General features: G+C 37.8%; 1 protein-coding gene across 1 annotated transcript in view; it reads left to right on the top strand.

Moving 5' to 3' along the window:
- Nucleotides 1–24,291, top strand: part of LOC122812125 (adhesion G protein-coupled receptor E1-like) — a gene marked incomplete in the record, with an annotated part of 2,110,064 nt that overhangs the window by 1,904,327 nt on the left and 181,446 nt on the right. Inside the window, 1 exon segment of the mRNA XM_044084415.1 lies at nt 2,685–2,801. Coding sequence (XP_043940350.1) covers nt 2,685–2,801 — 117 coding nt within the window.

Genomic DNA, 24,291 nt, shown 5'->3' with positions numbered 1-24,291 from the left:
GGAACTAACCCCCCCCACCTAAACACGTGATTCAACCTCAGGATCTCCACAGGCTACATGCCCATAGAATGGCACACAGCAATGGTTATTCCACTCCACAAAGGAGGGTTCACAACTGACCCTGGTAACTATCGCCCCATAAGCCTGACTAGTCTGGTCTGCAAGGCTATGGAGTGCATTATCATGGAACTCATTAACAAAGACATTGGGAACCTCCTAACACTTGACCCGACCCAGTTCGGCTTTGTTAAGGGCAGATCATGCCTACTAAACCTGGTTGACTTCTTTGAGACAGTCACCAAGGCCATAGACGAGGGAAAGGTGGTTCACACAGCCTACCTTGATTTTGCCAAGGAGTTTGACACTATTCCTCACTCGGGTATTATAGAAAAACTCACCAGCCTGAACATAAACCCCTACATCACAAGATGGGTTGCCAACTGGCTTATAGACAGAACTCACACGGTAAGAATAGCGGGCTCCAGGTCCAACTCTAAGCCAGTCACAAGTGGTGTCCCGCAAGGCTCGGTTCTGGGACCCCTACTGTTCGGCATATATTTCTCAGAAGTACAGGCAAACACAGGAGGACTATGGCTAACCAAGTTTGCCGATGACTGCAAACTGGGAGCCATAATTGACTCTCCGACTGACATGGACATCCTTCAAAAAGGCCTTACTGAGACAGACACCTGGTGTCAAAGTCATGGCCTCAAGCTAAATGCCAAAAAATGCATAGTCATCCCGTTTAGGAAAAACAAAACACCTACGAATTACCACATAGGTGGCAGCCCCCTTAATACAGCAGAGGTAATAAGAGATTTGGGGACCCAGGTAGATAGCAATCTCTCCTTTGACAATCATATTGCCAAAGTAGTTAGGAAATCCTTCTATGTGGCCCATCTAATTACTAAGGGGTTCACATCTAGAAATAAAGAGGTTATAGTGCCCCCCTACTCGTCACTCATCAGAGCCATCATAGAGTACAATGCCTCATTTGGGATGTACCTCACAAGATACTTCCAACAGCTGGAAAGAGCACAAAAGCACCTCACCAAGAGGATTACTGGCCTCAAACATATGTCCTATGCAGCCCGACTGAAAAAACTCCAGCTGTACTCAGTGGCGTATCGCTTACTCAGAGGTGATCTCTGCCTGACTTACAAAGCCATGTCCAACTCAGAACTGATGGACATGCTCCACCTAAAGAAATCCAAGTCACTGCAAGCCACACGCTTTAGTGAGCTAAACCTCACCACAATAAATAGAACATGCTGGAGGGATAGATTCCTGTCACAGAGACTCCCCATGCTTTGGAACAAAATTCCTAACTATATTAGGCAGAGCCCCTCACTAACACTCTTCAAGAGAAGTCTTGATGAGTGGATGGGTAACAGAAAATACACCCCTGGGATCATTTCATTGGCTCTGCTTGACAGAGGCTCAGTTAATTAATAAATGGTGCAGCGAAAGCCAAGACACTCTGGATAGGCTTATAAATGTCCTCGGGCAGATAGCGTAGTACCTACCTATGAATCTATGAACCTATATCTGTGCATCACTTTTAGGCATTTTTCTTGTTTTGTCCTGCACATGAGCCCTATGTACTGTATACTATGTATATAAATCACAACCAGAATGTTTTCACTTTATTTCATCTTTATATATTTTAGAAGAATGTAACTGCATATAGAAACTATACTTAGATCAAAATTTGGGGGCCTGTAATGATTCAAAATACATTTTATATGTGTTATATAAGCAGGAAAGTCATTCAAGTGATTATGCACAGTAGATTGAGAAGAAGTTGCATGCATATACGTTTACTAACAGCATGCATGTAGTTCCTTGCTTTGAAGATAAGACCTGGACTTTCCATTGTAACTTGGCTATAGGACTGCTTAAGAGGTAGCTAGGCAATATAGCACACTCTAGTAGGGACTTCAGCTAGACAAGGAATAATAAACTAAACATGGAACCCTGCTCCTGATGACCTTTGTAACATGAAATATTTATTCTATAAATATCAGTGAAGTATTTAGGATCGATGTAGCCCCAGCACATACCTACATATATTGTGTTAGTGTTACAAATGTATTACTTTATTTCCTTTTTCTGACAAAAAAAAAAAAAAAAAACACAACTGATGCTTGCATAGTTTAGTAACTATGAATAAAAATAAAAAAGTCCCAACACAAATGTGGTTTCACGATTTAATAGCACAAAACACAGTGATCCCAACAACTGAGCACTTTCACCATAAGAATGGCTTCATCAGAGTAACGTTGGATGGTACAAACAACATTTAAATACCCCACCCCCTACCTGCTGACCAATCCACATTAAATGACATCATCACATACGTTTAAACAGTTGGTTATACATGAAATATAAAAACATGCTTAAACCAAAGTACAAAATAAAAATGCACTTGTACAATGTGCTTAAAAATAAAAAGTGTCGTGATGCTGATATACGTTGTTGAGTGTATAAAAAAGAAATTTTATTTAATCACATTTGCTTTAGCCTTAATTGTAGGAAGAATAGCATTGCTTCGTTGGAAGACTTGGTGTTTCTGTGATAGTTTAGTAACTAATTGGTAATGAGTTAATGTGTTACTTTACCCTTTAAACAATACTGATTCAGTTCATGAAACATCACCTAACTCCTTTATCTTATATGGAAAGGTAGTGGATGAGTACAAGACTTGGCTAAGAAAACAGTTCAAAAAGATCAAAAAAGGACATGAATTTGAAATCAGCACAACTACCGCTGCTATAGCATCTACGTGGACATCACAGTCTGTAAGTATAATAATATTTTCAAAATGTTTATCTGTAGTTAAAATGGCCAGATTATCTTGCATTACACAAATTTGTGTTTCTGAAGGACTGACCACCATAATAAGTTCACTGTTTTAGCAAATATCAACAGAAATGGATGGCATCAAACAGGATCATACAGCCATCTTGCTTGAATAGCAAGGAGGAAAACAAATGCATTTTTAAATGTAATGATCAGTAAGTGGATCTCAGGATTCAGATAAGCACATATATTTGAGAGATGAATTTAAAGTATACTTTAAACAAGTAGAAAAAGAAGTGCAGACTGTAAGAAGAATGCATGTTTGTTTCAGAGTTAAAGGCTATTGATTTAAAATAATATATTGGTACTAAAAAGTTTATAATGTGCTTTCTTTAGTGTTTGAAAGCACACATTTGTGAAAAGAATATACACCTGTGTGACAAAGAGAATGCTGGCATGAGATACTGACCAAGGTTAAACAGCCTATAGGCAAGTTAAAAAGTAAAAGTTAAGGCCTTTGCTGTAAGGGCAAATACTTTGTCTTGAAGATGGTGCATCTAGCTGCAAGTTGAAATACATAACTGGGCCATTATTCATGCTATTTTTGGTAATCACACATCACAAGTGCTCACTTACAGTTGCTATCTTTCTGAGTTGGTAGAAGTCTATGGAAGAAAGCAAATAGCAAATGTTCATCATTAGATCACTGTCACAGTAATGCTAACCAATGGGCTGTATATGTATGTTTGGCCACTATGCCAGAGTTCAGGTGCTCCTTCCTTGCTTGCCATACATTTGATCTTAGGACTAATTATGAGTACAGTGTGCTGGTACATAAACGATGTGTGGTGCCAAAATCCATAAATCTTTTTAGCTGATAGTTTAGGAGGTAAGACATAGTCATTTCCTCAGTTTGTCAGTCATTCAAAAGGATCCAGATCATTACTGTCAGTGAAGTCTCAGTACCACATTATAGGTTCATAGGTAGGTACTAGGCTATTGGACCTAGGGCCTATACAAGCCCAACCAAAAAGGTACCCTGGCTTTTGCCATCCAAGAAAATTATTTTCCTGTGCCACTGTTGAGCAGAGCCACAGAAGTGATCCTCGGGGTGAATTATCTATTTCCCATCCAATCATCAAGATTTTTCTTGAAGACTGCTAATGGGGAGCTTTGTTTGATATAGATAGGTAGTTTATTCCAGAGTATGGGAAGTCCCTGGGACAGGAATCTATCCTTCCAGCATGTTCTGTTTATTGTGGTGACAAGGTTTAGGTCCCTAGAGCGTGTAGCTCAGAGGGATTGGGATTTCTTTAAGTGGGGCATGTCCAACAACTCTGGGTTTGACATAGTTTTGTATGTTAGGCAGAGATCACCTCTGAGTAAGTGATATGCGATGGAGTAAAGCTGGAGTTTTTTGAAACAGTCTGCATAGGGCATCTGTTTGAGGCCAGTAATCCTCTTTGTGAGGTATTTCTGCAGCCTTTCCACTTGTTGTAGATGTCTTGTGAGGTATATACCAAAAGGGGCGTTGTACTCTTTCATGGGTCTAATGAGTGATGAGTAGAGGGGAACAATGATCTCTTTTTTTCTGGATGAGAAACCTTTTGTGATGAGGTGTGACATGTAGAAGGATTTCCTGACAACTGTGGTGATGTGATTATCAAAGGAGAGACTACTGTCCACCTGTGTCCCAAGGTCTCTTATCACACTTTTGGTGTTAAGTACACTACCGCCTATGTTGTAGTTCATGGGTACAAAGTTTTTACCAAAGGGGATGACAATGCACTTTTTGGCATTGAGCTTGAGGCCATGGCTTTGACAGCAGGCATCTGTCTCAGTGAGGCCCTTTTGTAGGATGTACACATCATTAGGAGTTTCGATTTTGGCTCCTAGTTTGCAGTTATCTGTGAACTTCGTTAGCCAAAGACCTTCTGTGTTAGCTTGTACTTCAGAGAAGTAGATACCAAACAGGAGAGGACCCAGGACTGAACCCTGTGGTACTCCACTTGTCACTGGTCTGAAGTCTGATTTGGAGTTTGCTACTTTCACAGTGTGGGCTCTGTCAGTGAGCCAGTTGGCAACCCATCTTGTGACATAGGGATTTATACCTAGTTTAGTGACTTTATCTATAATTCCGGAGTGGGGGATGATATTGAAAACCTTGGCAAGATCTAGATAGGCTGTGTGAACCACCTTACCCTCGTCTACAGCTTTGGTGACTGCTTCAAAGAAGTCTATCAGGTTTAGGAGACATGATCTGCTTTTTACAAACCCAAACTGGGTGGGGTCCAGAGTTTGGAGATTACCAATGTCTTTGTTTATAAGTTCCATGATGATACATTCCATGGCCTTGCAGACCAGGCTCGTCAGGCTAATGGGGTGGTAGTTCTCAGGGTCCGTGGTGGCCCCCCCTTGTGGAGTGGGATAACTATCCCTGTGTGCCATTCAGTGGGCACAAAGCCTGAGGTGAGGCTATGATTGAACATGGTACTTAGGTGGGGTGTCAGTTCGTTCTGTAGTTCGTGTAGAACTCAGCCTTGGATGTTGTCTGGTCCCATGGATGCTGTGTTCTTGGCTTTGGAGAGTGTGGTTTTTACCTGTGCAGCCATGATTACAGGAACTTTGCATTCATCCGGTATAGAGATGGGCCCTTTAGGGGGTGAAAGGGAGGTAAAGTTAGCACTGAACCTATCTGCCAGGATGTTGGCAATATCAGTTGGGTTTGTATATTTAGTGCCATTGTTCTGGAACTCAGAGCAGATATGAGTGTTGCCATTGTGATTCTTGACATAGCTATAGAATGCTTTGTGGTTGTCTTTAGAATCAGTGGTGATTTTGTTTTCGTGACTAGCTTTGGAGGATTTTATCAGGGAGCACAGCTTCTTACTGAGGCTGAACAGGGAGCTCCTCCACTCATGGGATTTTACTCTCTTTTACAGCAGTTTCTTCCTTCTGTTGTACAGTTTGTTTATGGCAGGGGACCACCAGATTGGCTTCCTTTTTTTGGAGGATAGCATCGTGGTTCTGTTTGGGGTAGCACAATCCATGCACTTGTGTAAGTGCTTATAAAGTGCAATTGTGTAGGACTCAGTAGTCGTAACTGTATTGTCCATCTGCATGGGTGTCATGAAGTTCACCACTTCTGTCTTAAGAAGCATGAAGTTGGCTTTGGAGAAATTTTTTACCGTGGTTCCCTTAATGGGGGGTGGGGGCAGGATGTGGATATCTAGGGTGATTAGCTTATGGTCGGATTGGACCAATGAGGCATTGACTTCAGGTGTGGAACACCGGTCATTAATGTTGGTAATGACTAGATCAAGGATATTGTTGCCCCTGGTGGGGGTGTGGATAAGTTCATCCAGGGCATTGGAGTTTATGAATTCCAGAAAGCGTTGAGCGAAGGAGTTGGTACATGAGTAGTTTTCCCAGTTAATGGTGGGGTAGTTGAAATCTGGGTACTGTTCTTCATTTTTTTCTATTTTTTTTACATTCCTCTTCAGGATATGAATCCTAACTTGAAGATAGGTTGTCTTCTGACTGCACTTATTTATTTATTGTTTACTTCTTTGTTTCTTTGTCTAGGTTTGTTTACTAGGCTAGAGCACTGAGTACCCATGACCGCTTATAGGCTCAGCCTGGGTATAGTACACAAACTATTGAAAAATGATTAAAAAATTTTGTTGGGAGAGCAAAACAAATCTCTGAGTCCCAAAACAGATGATATGATCTCTTGCATATGGATGTACTCAAGCCTTCTGCTTTCCCTCCAGCCCTTGAAACATTAGAGGGCACTTTTCTTTCTACTTCTTTCAATCCTGAGTCACAGCCACTTGCACACAGAAATCCTGACAGGTACTATAAAGTCCCTGATTCACTTAACTACTTGTACAAAATTTAGTCTTGGGCTCTGCTGTTGTTTATTCTGATGCTGACAAGCCCTCTAAGCTTTTTCCTTCTTCCGATGGTCTCTCCAGTGATAAGGGGACATCAAGCCATCTATAATCTTTTGTGCTGTTAACTATCAGGCACAGGTTCTGAACATTTGCTCAAATGAGCAAACAACTGAAACCCAAACGGCCGGGCATACATACGCAAAAGTGCTTTTCACCGAAGAAGCGCTTTCTTGTAGGTTTGCCTGTTGCCGAGGCTGTACTATGGTGTGGGTAAGGGAAACTTCCCTTTCCCCCACTGTAGTGTGGTCTTGGAGGGAGAATATTAAAGTAGGGGGGTGTGAGGGGCAGAACCTGCTAAAATGTAAATGTAGTGTTTTATTTTTTTTTTTGTAACACGCTTTAACGAAAGCACTTTTTCAATAAAAGCGCTTTTGTTAAAGTGTGTTCGGTTATTATGGATTCGGATGTTTGTTCATTCAAGCAAATGTCCTAGATCCATATCTGAATTACAATCTATGTTATCTTTTACTTCTCAAGTAGCAGGCCATTCTCTTAAATGCACCTAAGATGTGTGGCAGATGTTTCTTAGGAACATTGAAACATACTAGGCAAGTGATGATGGGGACCATAAGATGCCCAGTCATATATGCCTTTAAGCAGACACACTTATGTTTTTCACCACCTTTTCAAACACTTATTAGTGCTCATCTTTCAAAATGAGTAGGGCTGTACATGACAGCCCCGGTAAAAATTTGTCTACCCACCCATCATCAAGACTAGCCTTAAAGGTAGCCAGGTAGTGTTTAGGTTGATGTGTAGTGCTAACTTATTCTATAGGCTAGGAGTGAGTTGAGTTTGGAATCTATCCCTCCAGTGAGTCTTGTTTGTTTGTTAGTATAGATTACATCCATAGTGTGGATATTGTATATACACTGGTTTTGTAAAAGAATAGGAGGTCAAATAAATTCTTGTCTTTCATATCTTGAAATGTGAGAAACAGTTCACCTTGTAGCAACCTTTAGGTTAGAGATTATAAGGAGATTTATGATAATCTATTGGCGTAATTGTAGGATTTAAGACCTTTAATTTTCTTGGTTGAAACTTTTGAAGCCTTGCTAGTTGGGTGATATGCTTAGATTTGTACATACCAATGGGGGCATTGAATTCAATGTTGGGTTTGATAAGTGAAGTTGGTTGGTTGGTTGACTTCTTTGTATCTTGCATATATTCCATCTGAAATTAAGCGGGCCACATAGAAGTATTTTCTGACTCTGGTGGAAACATGATGATTGTGTGAGAGAAAGTTATCCACATACATACTTAGGTCTCTTATAACGATATCTGTCTGAACAGGCGTATCATTTATAATATATGATGTGGGAACACCCTTTCTGACAAATGCTGTTAAGCTATTGTCATTTAGTTTGAAACTGGTTGTATGTACATATTCCATTCTTCCAGGGCTGCCACTTCTGTCTCAGTGCTGAGATGGGTTCCCCTTCAAAACATCTAAATCTCATAACATTGAATATCAAAGCACTGAGACCATAACATTGAAAACCCAAAACATCTAAAACTCATAACATAGAATTCCATAACATTGAAAATGTATAACAGCGAGTAGTGTATCATCAAACATGTAAATGTTATAGTTTAATCTATACAAGATGTTGTAGTTTTTATTTATATAGTTATTATTTATATAGTGTAGGAATTATACCATTTATATAGTGTTTATTTTGCCACTCTGTATGTGTTTTTAGGCCATACAGGTAAATGATTTAGACATTATGTACACATTGTTTATGGTGAATGCGATACAGTGGGTTTAGAAAATTAACTTTTTCCCCACTGTAGTGTGATCTTGGAATTGGTATATTTAATTTAGGGGGGTATGGGGGCCAGTGCAGGGGGGGCTTGCCCCCTTGCAGAATCATAGTAAAAAGTGTGCTTGTTAGTTTGGTGTTGTTATAGGTGGAGGGGATGTTATTTACATGACCTTTGTAGTTTTCGTTGTTGTGATGCAAAGTTTCAGTGTTCTGAGTTTTCGATGTTATGAGTGTTAGATGTTTTGGGTTTTCGATGTTATGGTCTCAGTGTTTTGAGATTCGATGTTATGAGATTTAGATGTTTTGAAAGGTAACCCTGAGATGGTACTTTTTGCTAAAGCTACAATCACTCTCACAAAATGTAAAAGCAAAACTCTTTGAATGCTTCTTTGGATATCAAAATAATTAAATATATACTAAAAAACTAATGCCACCCTTAATATAAAAACATCAATGTAGGAGTGGTCGAACTGATTCTGGAACATGTTAGTGACATTAAGAATATGAAGCTGAATAATGCATTGGCCTAGCATGTGTCTGATTTAAGTTAGGGGCATAGTTTTAAGTTTTTAGCCTTAGAGATTCTCACAGTGAATGTTAGACGGGGTGATTTTAAGAATTTTACAGAAAGGAGAGAACAGGATTGGATTGTACACCTTTGTGCAGATAAATTCCCTGGTATCAATGAGTATGTGTCTTTAAAACCCTCATTAAAAGCTCAACCACTCCTACATTGACATTTTTATATTAAGGGTGGCATTTGTTTTTTAGTATATATTTCATTATTTTGATTAGTTTGATTATTTTGGTTATTGCTTTTTCACATATTTTTTTGTATATTAGTATATGTTTTTAGGAGTTTCTATTTTGTATACTTGAATATATGTTTATGTTTACATAATTGTTAGATTATTGTTAACGTTATTGAATGGCTTCTCTGATTGGTTGTTTTTTAATTTAAAAGAAGAGGAATGGCTGATTATTATTAGGTCTGAAGAAGCAGTCTTATGACTGTGAAAGTGCTTACCATTCTAGTTTATTTTCTGTTTATTAAAGTAATTTTGGTTTGTAGTTTCAGCCGTGATGATTGCTTGTTTATTCTTTAATTATTTTGCTGTAGTGGTATCAGAGTGACCTTTGCCAGCATGTGAACTTTATATTTGATCATGTGAAAGCACAGGACAGTTACATAGTCATTGTCAAATAAACATGATATAACCTGTTTAGGTTGTAGTATATTTGTCTAACTGAGCACGTTAAACTACATTACTGCAGCCATTACATATTTCATTTTCTTTTAAGTATAACATCAGAAGTGGATCTAGGACTAATGCAGAAAGGTACACTTCACTGAATGTCAAAATAGCGTGCATATTCTAATGAAACACCATAAACATGAAAATACACGACTGTCAAATCACGGAAACAAACTATAGCTGATAAGTGCAATGACACAAAAGTGCTCGAAACCAGAGAAATGAAACAGAACTAATATCATGTAGTATGCACCCAGTAAAACTGAAGTAAAACCTTGAAATTCTTCAAAAATGTACAATTGTCCAAATCATCATACGGTAACATCTTAATTATATCTTCAACAGATTCACAATAGCCTTCATATATTGCAAGTGATCATAATTGTCTTTATGGTCAACTGCTGCTGATGATGAATGAGTGCTTTCTTTTTCGGAGAAAGTGGACAAGCAGCAGACAGATGATGACGAATTTCATCCACTCTGTTCTGCTCCCGGACCACAGCCATAAGAATGTTATACAAATCAAACACATGTTTCCCAGCTATACATCACAAGGAATTTTGTCTTCTCGATAGAGTCAATTGATTTAGTACAGATATGTTCCAGAATGTTATAGGGAACAGAGGAGGGAATCGTATGCAAGATGTGGATCTGGTGCTAAACGCCCTGGGTTTACCGAGGAGATACAACGCTGTAAAGTACTTTAATAAAGGTTTCCTTTCTATTGGAAATGTACCCTTAAGTAACATGAAAGTATCCATCACATCCTTTTCCTCCAAAAATGCCAGTGCAGCTAACTGACACACTGTTGAAAATGAATGTTTCCGTTATACATTGATGCAAGACCCAATGCTTGGACTTTGCGCCAGATGTTCCTCCCGAAATCAAAAAAGCAAACCTTGCAAACATTACTAACATTCCTGTTTTTGCTTTGAATAGCTGCAACCTCAAAGTTGCACAAGATGAAAGAAACATCATACGTTAAAGAATATTCAGTGTAAAAATCAACACACATTGCCACATGAAGTTGTATGACTGGTATGACTTTTTACTCATAAAACAATAAATTAATGGCACACTCTTACTGTAAGCACTGTACTTTACAACAGAATGAATAGTATACAACTGCCGACATTCTGCACCTCTGGTAAACTAAGTGCCATCCATCAACCAAATTTCGGCTACACTCAAATCTTTCAAGTTTTGCTTAGTAGTTAACAATACAACTGTGCTTTGTTTACTGTTGTCAGTTAACATGTTTTTAAGGAACACACCATCTTTTAAAGGGAAACTAGCTGGATCGATGTTATGCAGTGAAACTGTTGAAGTTAACCTCTCTCCTCTTATTTTTGACCACACACTTTTAACTGTTTGTAGCAGCGAACTCCTGTTTGGCAGATAGGGAGCAAAATCTAATGAAGAAGATGCCATAGCATCATCTACTATAACACAAGGGGAGTCTCTAGATAAAGCTGCCCTCTGCTTTAAGTCACACCAAATCCTATATTTCTCAACTTCCTCAGGCTCGCCTTAATGAAAATGTTCCATTGATTTAACAAGTTCCTCACCTGAAGTGACAGACACACTTATAGCTCTTCTTTTACATTTCTCGGAGACTTTGTACTTACAGCTCCAATATTTTTTTTATTTTGTCTTCTTTTGCCACTGGTATACATAACCCTCCATTAGCAAAACCTCACCTGCATGCTGGGACTTTGTATACTTGGCCTAAAACACCTGATAGTAGTTTGCAAAAATCCGCCATTCTTTGTGTAGTACGTTAGTACACATTGTGACCTCTGTACAGATTATTTAAAGGTGCATTCATCCATTTTCATTAGGTAACTGCTATCAGTAGTTTAAGATTCTATGTTTTGATTATTTGATGTGAAACACTGTCGGTAGATTGTGTGTTTTCTTTTGACGTTTGGTGAAGTGTACCTTCGTGCATTAGTCCTAGATCCATCAGAGGTACACATAATGTCAGATTTCACTTTTGGGAATGCAGTGTTTGAAAACAAAAGACATTAAAAAGATCAGTGCTAAATTATTATTGAGGTGGCTTGTTGATGTGTAGTATATCACATATCAATATTGCCATTATTTTTATGTGACCACTTCAACGTCAGAGATAGTGTTCCCTGTCACAAGGGGCCTATTCTATAAGGATATTATGTTTGCAAAAGGAAATGAAGGTTGATGTAATATTTCTAAAAATATACTACAGACGCAAATAACCCATGTTTTGTCTTACCTGTTATCATTTTACAGCTTCCCAAATACAGGTTTCTTTATATTTAGTTCATAACAAACATTTATATTTTTACTTTTATTCACATGGGTGTAATGTGTAATATACAATATTATAAATATATTTTGCTTTGAAAATATCATAGGATCATAGGAGATTACTAGGCTAATATATATATATATATATATATATATATATAAAACCGTATAGTAATAGTCTCCAGAAATAGGCCCTTCAGATGCAAGCATGCTAATAATCCTCGAACTGGAAAAATGCAGCTTACCTCCTGAATTTGTTTTTGTTGTGTTATCATTACATAGAAACTAGAAAATAATATATATTTGCCAGCCAAGGCAGCATTTATATTATTAAATGAAACATGAGGCCTCACACACGTTATACTGAGAACATTGTAATGTCATACAAATCAAAACTGAGATGCAGTGCAAGCCTTGGAGTAGAATGTGATCCCTGAGTGTGTCTCTTACCTAAGTATCTTATTAGAATTATCTGTTTTTTGTGAACTGTCACAAGGAAACTGGCATATACCTCTGATACTCAGATAGCAAATCCAGTGTTTAAGAGAGATTACATTGTCATAGTTTGCCACTGTACCCAGTTTCTAGGTGGTAGCTATTTAACCTCTGCTGATATTGCCAGGTGAAACTAATATCTAGAATATATGTGCATTAAGGCTTCTTTACAGAAGAAGTAAATATCCTTTTGATATCTTTAGCTTGGCAATATTTCTGTTACTGCATATGCGGTAATGCCTTCTGTCTGTACACTGACAATTATAGGGTTCTATCACATAAATCAGAATTAATATTCAGTGAAATCCATGGGATAGAGTGGTATTCCTGAATATGCTATGGTCTCAGGTCTCATTGAAATTCCCTGATTTTTTTATCATACAGAACTTCAGAGGAACTAACTTGCAGTCTTGTATATATAGCTAGAAAATCCAGTCCTTCAGAGATGTTCTCTAGTCGCAGTCAATCAGTATACCCAGTTTTTACCTGCATCCATTTGACATCTGCTCACAATGCTGTGGAAACTAACATCCAGAATATATGCATACAGAGAAGTATAGGGTGATGCCTACACATTTTGCACACGGATAAAGAAAATGTGCTGCCCCAAAAATTAGAACTGGGGTGCAGTGAATCCCTTGGGGTATTATGGAATTCTGGCATCATTCATAGATTGGTACTGCTCATGTGATCAAGGAAGCCTTTGGGAAGCCTAGTCCAGTTTTTCAGTTGACCTGGAACACTGTTTAAGTAACAGAGTCAAGCAGTAGGAAAATAAAGGCTGAGATAATCAAAGCATGAATTACATGAAGCAGCTCATAAACAGCTTGTATCTCTAACCCCCTGCACTAACTGCTGGAAAAAGGTGCAGCTACGTCCCACCCGCAAACCACACCCTGGCCATCCATGTAACAAATTGGGACCTTCACCATGCTACTAATGAGAAAGACAGGGTATAAAGTATGTTTTGCACTTATGCATATTTTTTAAATTCATTGATTTTTTTATTGTGAATTAAGGAAATTGCCATATGGCCTCTTGTGTACATATAGCTAATCCAATGCTGCACAGGGCTTTTGTTGTAATATTCTGGTATTATACCTAGATTCCCTCTGGGGACTGTTTGATCTTTGCTCACAATGCCAGATGGAAGTGTACAGAGTCCTAATTATATCAGAAGTAAAATTCTAATTTATTTCACCAGAAAAATATATATTTTCATTTATAACATGCTGGACATATAATCAGTTGGTTAAATTCATAAAATCAAATTCAGTTTTGAGTTAAAAAGAGTTTTTTTAAACTTTTATTGCATTTTAAAACCAACTTGAACAATAATTACAAAAATAAACATCAGGTAAATAAATAAAAGCTATATACAGAGTCCATAACATATATTGACATTAGATCATAACAATAATATTTTTCTAACAAATCTTTAAGTTTTTGCCAAGGTAGTTTTTTATAAGTAATGTTTGTAGTTCTATTATGCAAAGTTTGTAGTTCTTTGCCACATACATTTTTTTTGCTAGGCAAATAAATTCCGAAAAAGAGAGGACATTTCCATTTTTTTCCAATTTATAGAAATAACCTTTCTGGCAATAGCCAGGACTCACCATAAAAGAGGCTGTTCTAGGAATAGGATCTGGAATTGGAACATTGAATAAAATCAAAGAATCTGTAATATTGCATTTGTCTGACCATAAGGCTTTGGTGAAGTTTCCAAATTCTTTCCAAAATTAAACAACCATTTGACATTCCAAAATCATATGTTTCCAATCTGCCTCCAGATCACTATTACATCAACATCTTAGATTTTCTTTTTTATAAAAAAATGCCAATTTTGTTTGGTGTTAGGAAACTCTTATGCAAGTATCTCCATGTAAAAATTCTCCAATAAATAGATGATGTCGAATTACTTACAGATAACTAGTTTCTGAAAATATTTATTTATTTTTATAGAATAATCCCAGTGAGACAAATGAAAGTCTGTAATTTCAGATCTCAGTATTCTATAAATTATTAATAAATATGTTGTATTTCTATATATATCACTGTCAATTTTGAAAAATAATTCTAATATTTTTGGCATGAGGCACATAAATGTTTGAGGGTCAATAGAAGTCTTACATGCAGTATGTTGATAAAAAGTCATTACAGCCTTAACTTTTGTTATTATGTCTCAGGGAGATTAATACATATAGTCATTCACACAAAGGCAATAGATGCTTTGGTTTATATGCTTTACTATCACAATCTGTCATTTTTATTTATCCTCAGTTTCTCCTGGGTGAGTTGTATTACTCTTCTTAGTATTCTGATTACAATTATGGCATAAAATACCTCTTTACTTAGTGTAATTGCATTAGACTTAAAAAAAAATCATGCATATTTTTCTCAAAATGCATATTTTTTCTTTACCACATGTAATAAGTAATGTGATAGAATGGATCAATTACTGAAGCATGGTAAAATTCAGTGTACTACTGCAGTGTAGCCATCAAGAATAGAATAACAATATAGGTACTTTGTAGAAGGATATGATGTAATTACTTTCTGAAAGTCTCATTATGAAATCTCAAAGAGGGGTGAGATATCAGCTTTTATATATAGACAGCATATTCATTGTTATTGGGGTGTCTTTGCCACATCTGATGCTTTACACTGTACTCCGTTTTCATTATGGATGTTATAAGCAAACGTTCTGTAATTTTTTCAGAAGATATGCATTGTTTTCCAAATTCCACAGGTAGTGTTCTATAGACTGAGGCAACTAAACTAATAGGGTCAAAAATGCTGCATGGTAACTGCAATGGCCAGGAGTACAATCGTATGTGCTTTTTTTGTAGCTGAATGCACATACTACCTGCATGTTCTACAATAACATCTCAGAGGAGGACTAGGACATGACCTTGTATAAATACATAAAAGAAATACATTTTTCAGAGGTGTACACGGTTTGAGATTTTGTATTTTAGTCTCTTTCCATACTGAAATGTAATGAAAATCTTCCCAGCATGTTGACTGTAGCAATAGCCTAAAATATATTTTTGGTAAGATGTTATTACATTAGAAGTAAAAATATTGTATGTTTTGCTATTTTTGTCATTTTCCATGTTGCATAAAAACATGCCATAGATTAGAGAAGCTAAAATGTTGTACACCAATTCTGCATAAGGCTAGGAAGAGACTTCTAATGGCAGAATAACTTTCTCAGGGATTTTTGTAGATGAATATACTGGGTTACTGAGTAAACATTATGTCATGATATCTGAAAGGATATTTATATTATAAGTGTTGTTTTCAAAGTTTGCCAGTATGTTGGCCTTAATAAGGTTATCAAATATTTCTTCACTGAGTTGATATAACGGTAGGCCTCATCTTTATTTTGCCAGATTTTTTCTGCAGGTTGCTATAGATGACATGCCATAAACTGAAGAAAAAAAATTGGCATGGTTAAATTCAGTATACAGCTGTTATGACATCCTCTAAGGTTAGACTAACAATCTTAGGTGATTTTTATAGGTGAAATTACTGTGGTTACTCTCAGCAAATTATCTTCTGAAATCTCAAAGGGGAAGTCAGAGATATACATAGCCTTTTATATATATATATATATATATATATATATATATATATATATATAAACAGTATATTGATTATTTCAGAGGTCACAGTCTGATATTTTTCATTGTACTGCTCTCCCATTTGGGGTATTGTGTTAACTTGTTCAGTATGTTGAGTACAATAATGGCTTATAATACTTCTTCACTGCATTGTCATTACATTAGAAGTAAATATAATTTCTTTCGCTCTCTCTCTCTCTCTCTCTATATATATATATATATATATATATATATATATATATATGTATATATATATATATATATATGAGTCTACTACTTTTGAACAAAAACACAGTTCACCAACTCTCACATCGTGGAACTTACACTGCCGAAAGCTCACTGAAACAAAACTGCATTACACCAAACATTACTTCTCTGAAATACAAAACTACAAAAAAGGAACCAAAACATGCAGTTTTGCAGGGGGGGAGGCAAGCCCCCTGCACCCCCATGTGTGGGGGGGCTGCACCCACCAACCCCCTGCATATTATATATACTAACTTTGAGATTGCACTAGAGTGGGAAAAGGGTAAATCTCCTTATCCGCACTGTACTGCAATCTATACCAACAAACTCTGACTGCTATAAAAGATACACTTCCAGTAATGATTTCAACAAATGCACACAAACACCGCACCTGTTCAGCAACACCAGTATGGAAGCGGTGATCTGTGTTTTGGAGAAGTGACATTCAGTGTAATGCATTTAGTTTAAGTGAACTTTCAGCAGTTATTTCCATGATGTGCGAGTCAGAGAATTGTATTTTCATTGAAAAGTAGTAGACCCCCATATATATACATATATATATATATATATATATATATATATATATATATATATATATGTATATATATGGATTCCATACACTAGATCGAAGGTTCACTACTTCGAAATTGTGTATGGAATGCACACTGTAGTGAAACTGCACTTAATCAAAAGGGCACTTATGCATAGTTCAGTACAACGAATGGGCGTTGCACTGAACTTCTGTGCAGTACTCACAGACCTTAGGGTTAGGGCACAGGTCATGGTAAGGGGATAACCGATAGGGCTATCCCCTTACCATGACCCGTGCCCTAACCCTAAGGCCCATAACGACTGCAGCACAGTGAAGGACATAGCAATGTCCTCCACTATGGTGCGATAGTCACCAGCCTTTGGGTTAGGGCATGGGTTAGGGTAAGGGGATAGCTTTACTAACTATCCCCTTACCCTAACCCATGCCCTAACCCTAAGGTCCATGAGTATCGCACCATAGTGGAGGACATAGCTTGTTGTTTGATGTCCCCCACCTCAATGCCAGAAGTCTAAACCTCAAGATGCACGCCCTCGAAGCCCTCCTCAGTATGGAGAACATCGATGTCTGTGCTGTGACTGAAACCTGGTTCAAGGCTCCTGAGAGCACCCCAGCACTATCAGGTTATACCTCATATCATGCGTTCCGGCCCCAAAATCCGGACCGAACCACAAAAGGAGGGGGAGTATCCATATTCATAAAGGATACCCACACCTCCAGGTTAGTGGCAACGCACGAAGCATCGGAGACCATCCAGGTGCAATTAACCATAGGTAAAACTGCCCTACAGTTTGTAACATGCTACAGACCACCTTCTCAAACTCAGAAAACCCACACAGCCTTCCTGAAGACACTGGAGAGTATGAATGTCTCTCCAAACACCATCATATTGGGTGACTTCAACTACCCAAACATAGACTGGGAACATTACTCAAGCCCCAACACCCTAGCCCAAAGGTTCCTTGAGTTCATAAACTCAAATGCTATGGAACAACTAGTCACCATTCCCACAAGAGGAGAAAATATACTAGACCTGATCATCACAAACATGGGGACAAAATGCTCCACACCGGAAGTATATCCCTCATTGGTGAGATCAGACCATAAATTAATCTCACTGGAGATCCACATCCCGCCCCACCCCAGCAAAAAGACCACAGTGAAGAACTTCTCAAAAGCAAACTTCACACTTCTTAAGACTGGAGTGGTATCCTTCAAGGCCCCGAGCCAGTGGAAACCACAACCCACGCTGCTGAAACCCTTACAAATGCCTTCTACGAGCACCTCCAGGAATGTATGGATCAAGCAATCCCTAATAAAATCAAGACCCTTTCCACCAAAGGCAGGTGCCCGGTCTGGTGGACTCCAGCCATAAACAAACTCTACAACAAGAGGAGAAAGCTACTACATGACAGAGCAAAATCCCTAAAAGGGAAGGTATCTCTGATCAATACTAGCAAAAACTACGATCACTCATAAAATCATCCAAGGCCAACTTTGAGAGAAAAATCGCTAATGACACAAAAGACAATCATAAAGCCTTCTTTAGCTATGTTAGAAACCTGGGTGGAAACTCCCAGATATGCTCAGAATTAGTCCAAAATGATAAAAAAATCACTGAACCCACAGACATTGCCAACATACTGGCAGACAGGTTCAGTGCAAATTTCTCCCTCCCTCCCCAAAAGGAGAAATATCTATCCCACCAGAGTCTAGCCTCCCAAACATCTCAGATGCCCAGGTGAGAGCTGCTCTCTCTAAAGCTAAAAACACAGCATCAATGGGACCGGACGGTGTCCCCGGCTGTGCACTACACGAACTCAATGAGGAACTAAACCCACACATAAGGCTGCTGTTTAATCTTAGCCTTACTACAGGATACGTACCCAAAGAATGGCGTACGGCAACTGTGGTCCCACTCCACAAAGGCGGTGCTTCTACGGACCCTGGAAATTACCACCCCATAAGCTTGACGAGCCTTGTCTGCAAAGCTATGGAGAGGATCATAATGGAACTCATAAATAAAGACATTGGGGACCTACAGACACTGGATCCTACCCAATTTGGCTTTGTCAAGGACAGATCTTGCCTCTTGAACTTGGTCGACTTTTTCGAAACAGTCACTAAGGCCATTGATGAGGGTAAGGCAGTTCACACAGCCTACCTTGACCTAGCAAAAGCGTTCGACACAATACCCCACTCGGGCATCATAGAAAAGCTCACCAGCTTAGATGTAAACCCATATGTCACAAGATGGGTTGCAAACTGGCTCAAGGACAGAACACACAGTGTTAGAGTTGCTGGTGCCATGTCAGACTCTAAGCCGGTCATGAGCGGTGTCCCACAGGGCTCAGTCCTGGGCCCCCTCTTGTTCGGCATTTATTTTTCTGAAGTGCAGGCAAACATAGGGGGATTGTGGCTGACAAAATTTGCAGATGACTGCAAACTGGGCACCATAATTGACACTCCATCAGACACAGACATCCTCCAGAAAGGTCTCATAGAAATGGATAACTGGTGCCAGAGCCATGGCCTTAAGCTAAATGCCAAAAAATGTATAGTCATACCCTTTGGGAAAAACAAGGTAACCCCTAATTACCACATAGATGGTAATCCATTAAACACAGAAGAAGTTATCAGGGACCTGGGGACCCAAGTTGACAGTAACCTCTCTTTTGACACTCACATTGCCAAAGTGGTTAGGAAGACCTTCTACATTGCCCACCTGATCATGAAGGGATTCACATCCAGATCAGGAGAGGTCATTGTACGCCTGTACTCTTCACTTATCAGACCAATGATTGAGTACAACGCCCCATTCGGAATGTACCTTACCCGACACCTGCAGCAGTTGGAAAGACCCCAAAAGTTCCTCACCAAAAGGATAAAGGGGCTCAAACATATGTCATACGATGCCCGACTGAAGAAACTCCAGCTCTATTCAGTCGCATACCGTCTGCTCAGAGGTGATCTGTGCCTGACATACAAGGCCATGTCCAACCCGGAATTAATGGACATGCTCCACCTCAAAAAATCCAAATCCACCAGAGCCACGAGAGCAAGAGACTTAAACCTCAACACGGATATAAATAGGACATGCTGGAGGGACAGATTCATCACCCAGAGACTCCCTACACTATGGAACAGAATCCCAGTCCATGTGAGGCAGAGCCCCTCACTGACTCTGTTCAAGAGAAATCTTGACGAGTGGATGGGTGATCGTAGGTTTACCCCGGGAATCATCTCTGTATCACTGTTGGACAGAGGCACAGCAAACTAATGGGTATAGTATTCTCATCCTAAGGGGTGGTGAAAGCCACACACACTCTGGCTAGGCTTATAAATGCCCTAGGGCAGATAGCCTAGTATGAACCTATGAACCTATGAACCTATGTGCTGTTGTACTTATGGTGAAGTGCACTTTCGTGGAAGTTCACTTTCTTTAAAGTGAACTTTAGCGTAAGTGAGGCTTCCTATTACAAGTTTGAAGTTGTGAACTTTCGTTCTTGTAATAGGAATCCATATATATATATAGATATGCACATATATATATATATATATATATATGCACATATATATGTATATATATATATATATATATATATATATATGCACATATACACACACACAAACACACACACACACACACACACACACACACACACACACACATATATATTTTATCATTTGACACATAATTGGAGTAAGCAAAGTGGTGTGGTTTAGTTCAACATACTGTTGACTTAAAGTTAAAAGGATATAATTGCAATTTTAGGTTCATATATATATATATATATATATATATATATATATATATATATATAGATATATATATATATATATATAGATATATATATATATATATATATATATATATATATATTTTTTTTTTTTTTTTTTATTTTAACATTTGTTAACTGGGAAAGTCCAACTTGGAACAAAGCCAGTTTTCAGCGGAGGCCCAGGGAGAAATGCTCCAGACGCATGTCTTTGTAATATGGGAGGAAACCGGAGCACCCGGCGGAAACCCACACAAATGCAGGGAGGACATGCAGACTCCGCACAGAAGGCACCCCAACTGAGAATAATTAAACCGGAGAACCTCTTGCTATGAGGTGACAACGCTACCGCTGCACCACTGCCATCGCACTACATACGCATATATATATATATATATATATATATATATATATATATATATATATATATATAGGTCCACTTTTAAATTTCGAAATACCAAAATCTCATGTTTTGAGATACTGAACTCAAAACATCGAGATTTTGGTATCTCGAAAGTTAAAAGTGAACTAAATAAAAAAAAATATAGAGGTAAAATAATATTTTCGCAGGGGGGCAAGCCCCCCTGCACCCCCCCCTACTTAAATATGCCAACTCTGAGATTGTGCTACTGTGAAGAGAACAGCAATACTCCTGTTCCACTTACTGTTCTCTTCACTGTAGCGCAATCTCAGAGTTGGTATATTAAAGTGGGGGGGTGTGGGGGGTTCAGGGGAGCTTGCATTATTTTACTTGGTTTTTTTTTTTTTTTGGTACACTTTTGAATTTCGAGATACCAAAATCTCAATGTTTTGAGTTCGGTATCTCAAAACTCGACATTTTGGTATTTTGAAATTTAAAAGTGGACCCATATATATATATATATATATATATATATATATATATATATATATATATATATATATATATATATATATATATATATATATATATATATATATATATATATATTGATTCACTTTAGAAGCTTGATATACTGAAATGTTGAAATTCAGTATTTTGAGCCCATAAAGTGGAATCCTGAAAAGAGGGAAAGCTCAGAAGCGCAAAATTTAAAACCTCAAATACCAGAGGTTTTGAATTTCACGCTTCTGAGGTTCCACTGTGGTTACAGATTCAGGTAAGTGTCTGTGTGTGTGTGTGTGTGTGTGTGTGTGTGTGTGTGTGTGTGTGTATGTGTGTTAAGGGTTTTGGGTAGGGGCTGTGGTGTGTGTTAGTGTGTTTTGCTGCTGTGATGTGTGTGTGCGAGCAGAATGTAGCTTGTGTGGTGGTGTTTTGTGTGCGTGTTTGTGTGTAGTGCGACCTTGGAGTTAGAATATTTAAGTAGGGGATGCGTGTGGGATGCCCTGCTTTTATGTAGTAGAGAGCTTGTGTTTGTGTGTGGGGAGGATGCTGTGTGTGTGCAGTAGTACCGCAAAATTCAAAATCTCATTTGTGCGAAATTTTGAATTTTGCGCTTCTGGGTTTTCTATATTTCAAAAATGTTTCTGCGGAAGACAAAGTGTTTTATGATGGATGGGTTACAGCTTGGAATGGGTTCAGATTTTGGTGGAAAGGGACACTTTAAAAAAACAGAAATTGAGAGAGGAAATTAAAGAAGTTTGCAAAGGTATCGGGTATAAAACTGTGGGTGATAAACTGCAACAATTCCTGCTAAAAAGCAATGAACTGTAAATGGGGTATGAAAAGGAAGCTATAGAGAGGAAGAAAAATAAACTGTTCAGAGATTTATGTGACTATGACAACAAATGGGCCTTTCAGGTGTTAACCAATCCCAAAGCGAGATGACAGAGGGTGCAGTTCGAGGAAGGAAGGAAGGTTACAAATAGAACTAGGTGCGTCTATACCTCGGGTGAAAGTGGAGCATCCATGACAGAGTGGGAGACCGACCTGGAGGAATATCCAGCTTTGCCACGTCCAGGAAATGGTCACTACATGAAAACTTTTTGTGAAAACTTGGGGAATTGTAAACGTAGCTGGAATGGACCAGAATATTATAAAGAACAGAATTTTCAACAGACTGTTAAACGAGGTAAATGGGACTAAATGTAAAAAGATTGTTAATGCTGAAGGTGGTTATGTAGTTAATTTATCAGGACATTCATTAATGGACTGTGAAATGAGTGTTCTGAATAAAGGATTAAAATTCGTACCTACAGTCCTTTCCAGATTACATGAATTGAGGGGCGATGTTTTCTGTTTTAATCGTAAGTTGCATTTAATGGATTATTTTAAAGAAAGAAATATAATGTTACAGGAAAGAGAAAAAAGTATTGAGTCTGATAGTAGTACTGTAAGTTTTTATTCCTGTTATTCGGAAGATGAAGTAAATGCATATTATAAATTAAATACAGATAAAGTGCAAGTTAAAAGTGAATTTATGTCTCCACAAAGAAATAATAGTATAAAACTTTTTAGCACACTTCTCAATCACTGTTTAGAAAAGGAATATTTGTCTTTTAAAAAGAGAAATGTTAATTACAATTTAAGTAAAAAACAATGGAACAGTCTTAAGGTTTTGAATCAAAATAAAGAGTTAGTATTCAAGCCAGCTGATAAAGGTGGCAAGTTGGTTATCTTACATTATACGCAGTATCTATCCATGTGCAATAAACATCTGAATAATGAGCAGGTCTATGAAAAGATCAATATAGAAGAGTATAAAAAAGCAGAGAGAGAGAGTATAATGAATTAATAAATAAAGGAATGAGGCTTCATTATTTTTCACAAGAAGATGTACAACAGAAATTTAGGATTAAAAATGTAACAATGGCTCCATTTTTTTCTATCCCAAAAATACACAAAGATGTGGTCAACCCTCCAGGTCAACCCATAGTTTCAGCTTGTGGTTATTTTTTCCATAACATAGCATGTTTTTTACATCAATTCTTGTTACCTACTGTAGAGAAATTGCCATCTTATATAAAAGATGTCTTTGATTTCCTAAACAAAATTAAGGAAATCAGATGGACAGAAAAAAAATTATTTTGTTGTAATTGATGTAGTTAGTTTATATGCCAACATTAAACATCAAGATGGAATTACAGCCATACATTTTTTTTCTGGGGGAACCTCCAGCAATTCAATATGTGATAGACTTGATTTTGATGTGTTTGAACAACAATATATTTGAGTTCAATGGCTGTCTGTTTAGGCAGTTACAAGGCACAGCCACGGGGGCAGCATTTGCCCCCTACTTACGCGAATATATTTATGGGACACTTTGAAAGTCAGTACCTCTGTACTAGTGAATTCTATAAAAGGCATGTAGTCAAATATTATAGATTTATAGATGACTTGATTTTTATATGCGAAGGTGGAGAAAATCAACTCAGAACACTTATTGACAAACTGCCTGATAATGAAGTAGGGGTTAGTTTTGATGAGTTACAAATGGGTGATGAAGTTCATTATTTGGATATAAGTATAAAGGGTAAGAAAGGCACTTTTCTCAAAACAAAAATACATAGAAAGTTTTTAGAATCACATTTTTGTTTTACACGG

This window comes from Protopterus annectens, chromosome 9.part0, assembly GCF_019279795.1.
Source record: "Protopterus annectens isolate FY-2018-M chromosome 9.part0, PAN1.0, whole genome shotgun sequence".
Lineage (NCBI taxonomy): Eukaryota > Metazoa > Chordata > Ceratodontiformes > Protopteridae > Protopterus > Protopterus annectens.
This window is presented reverse-complemented; position numbering and strand designations above follow the sequence as displayed.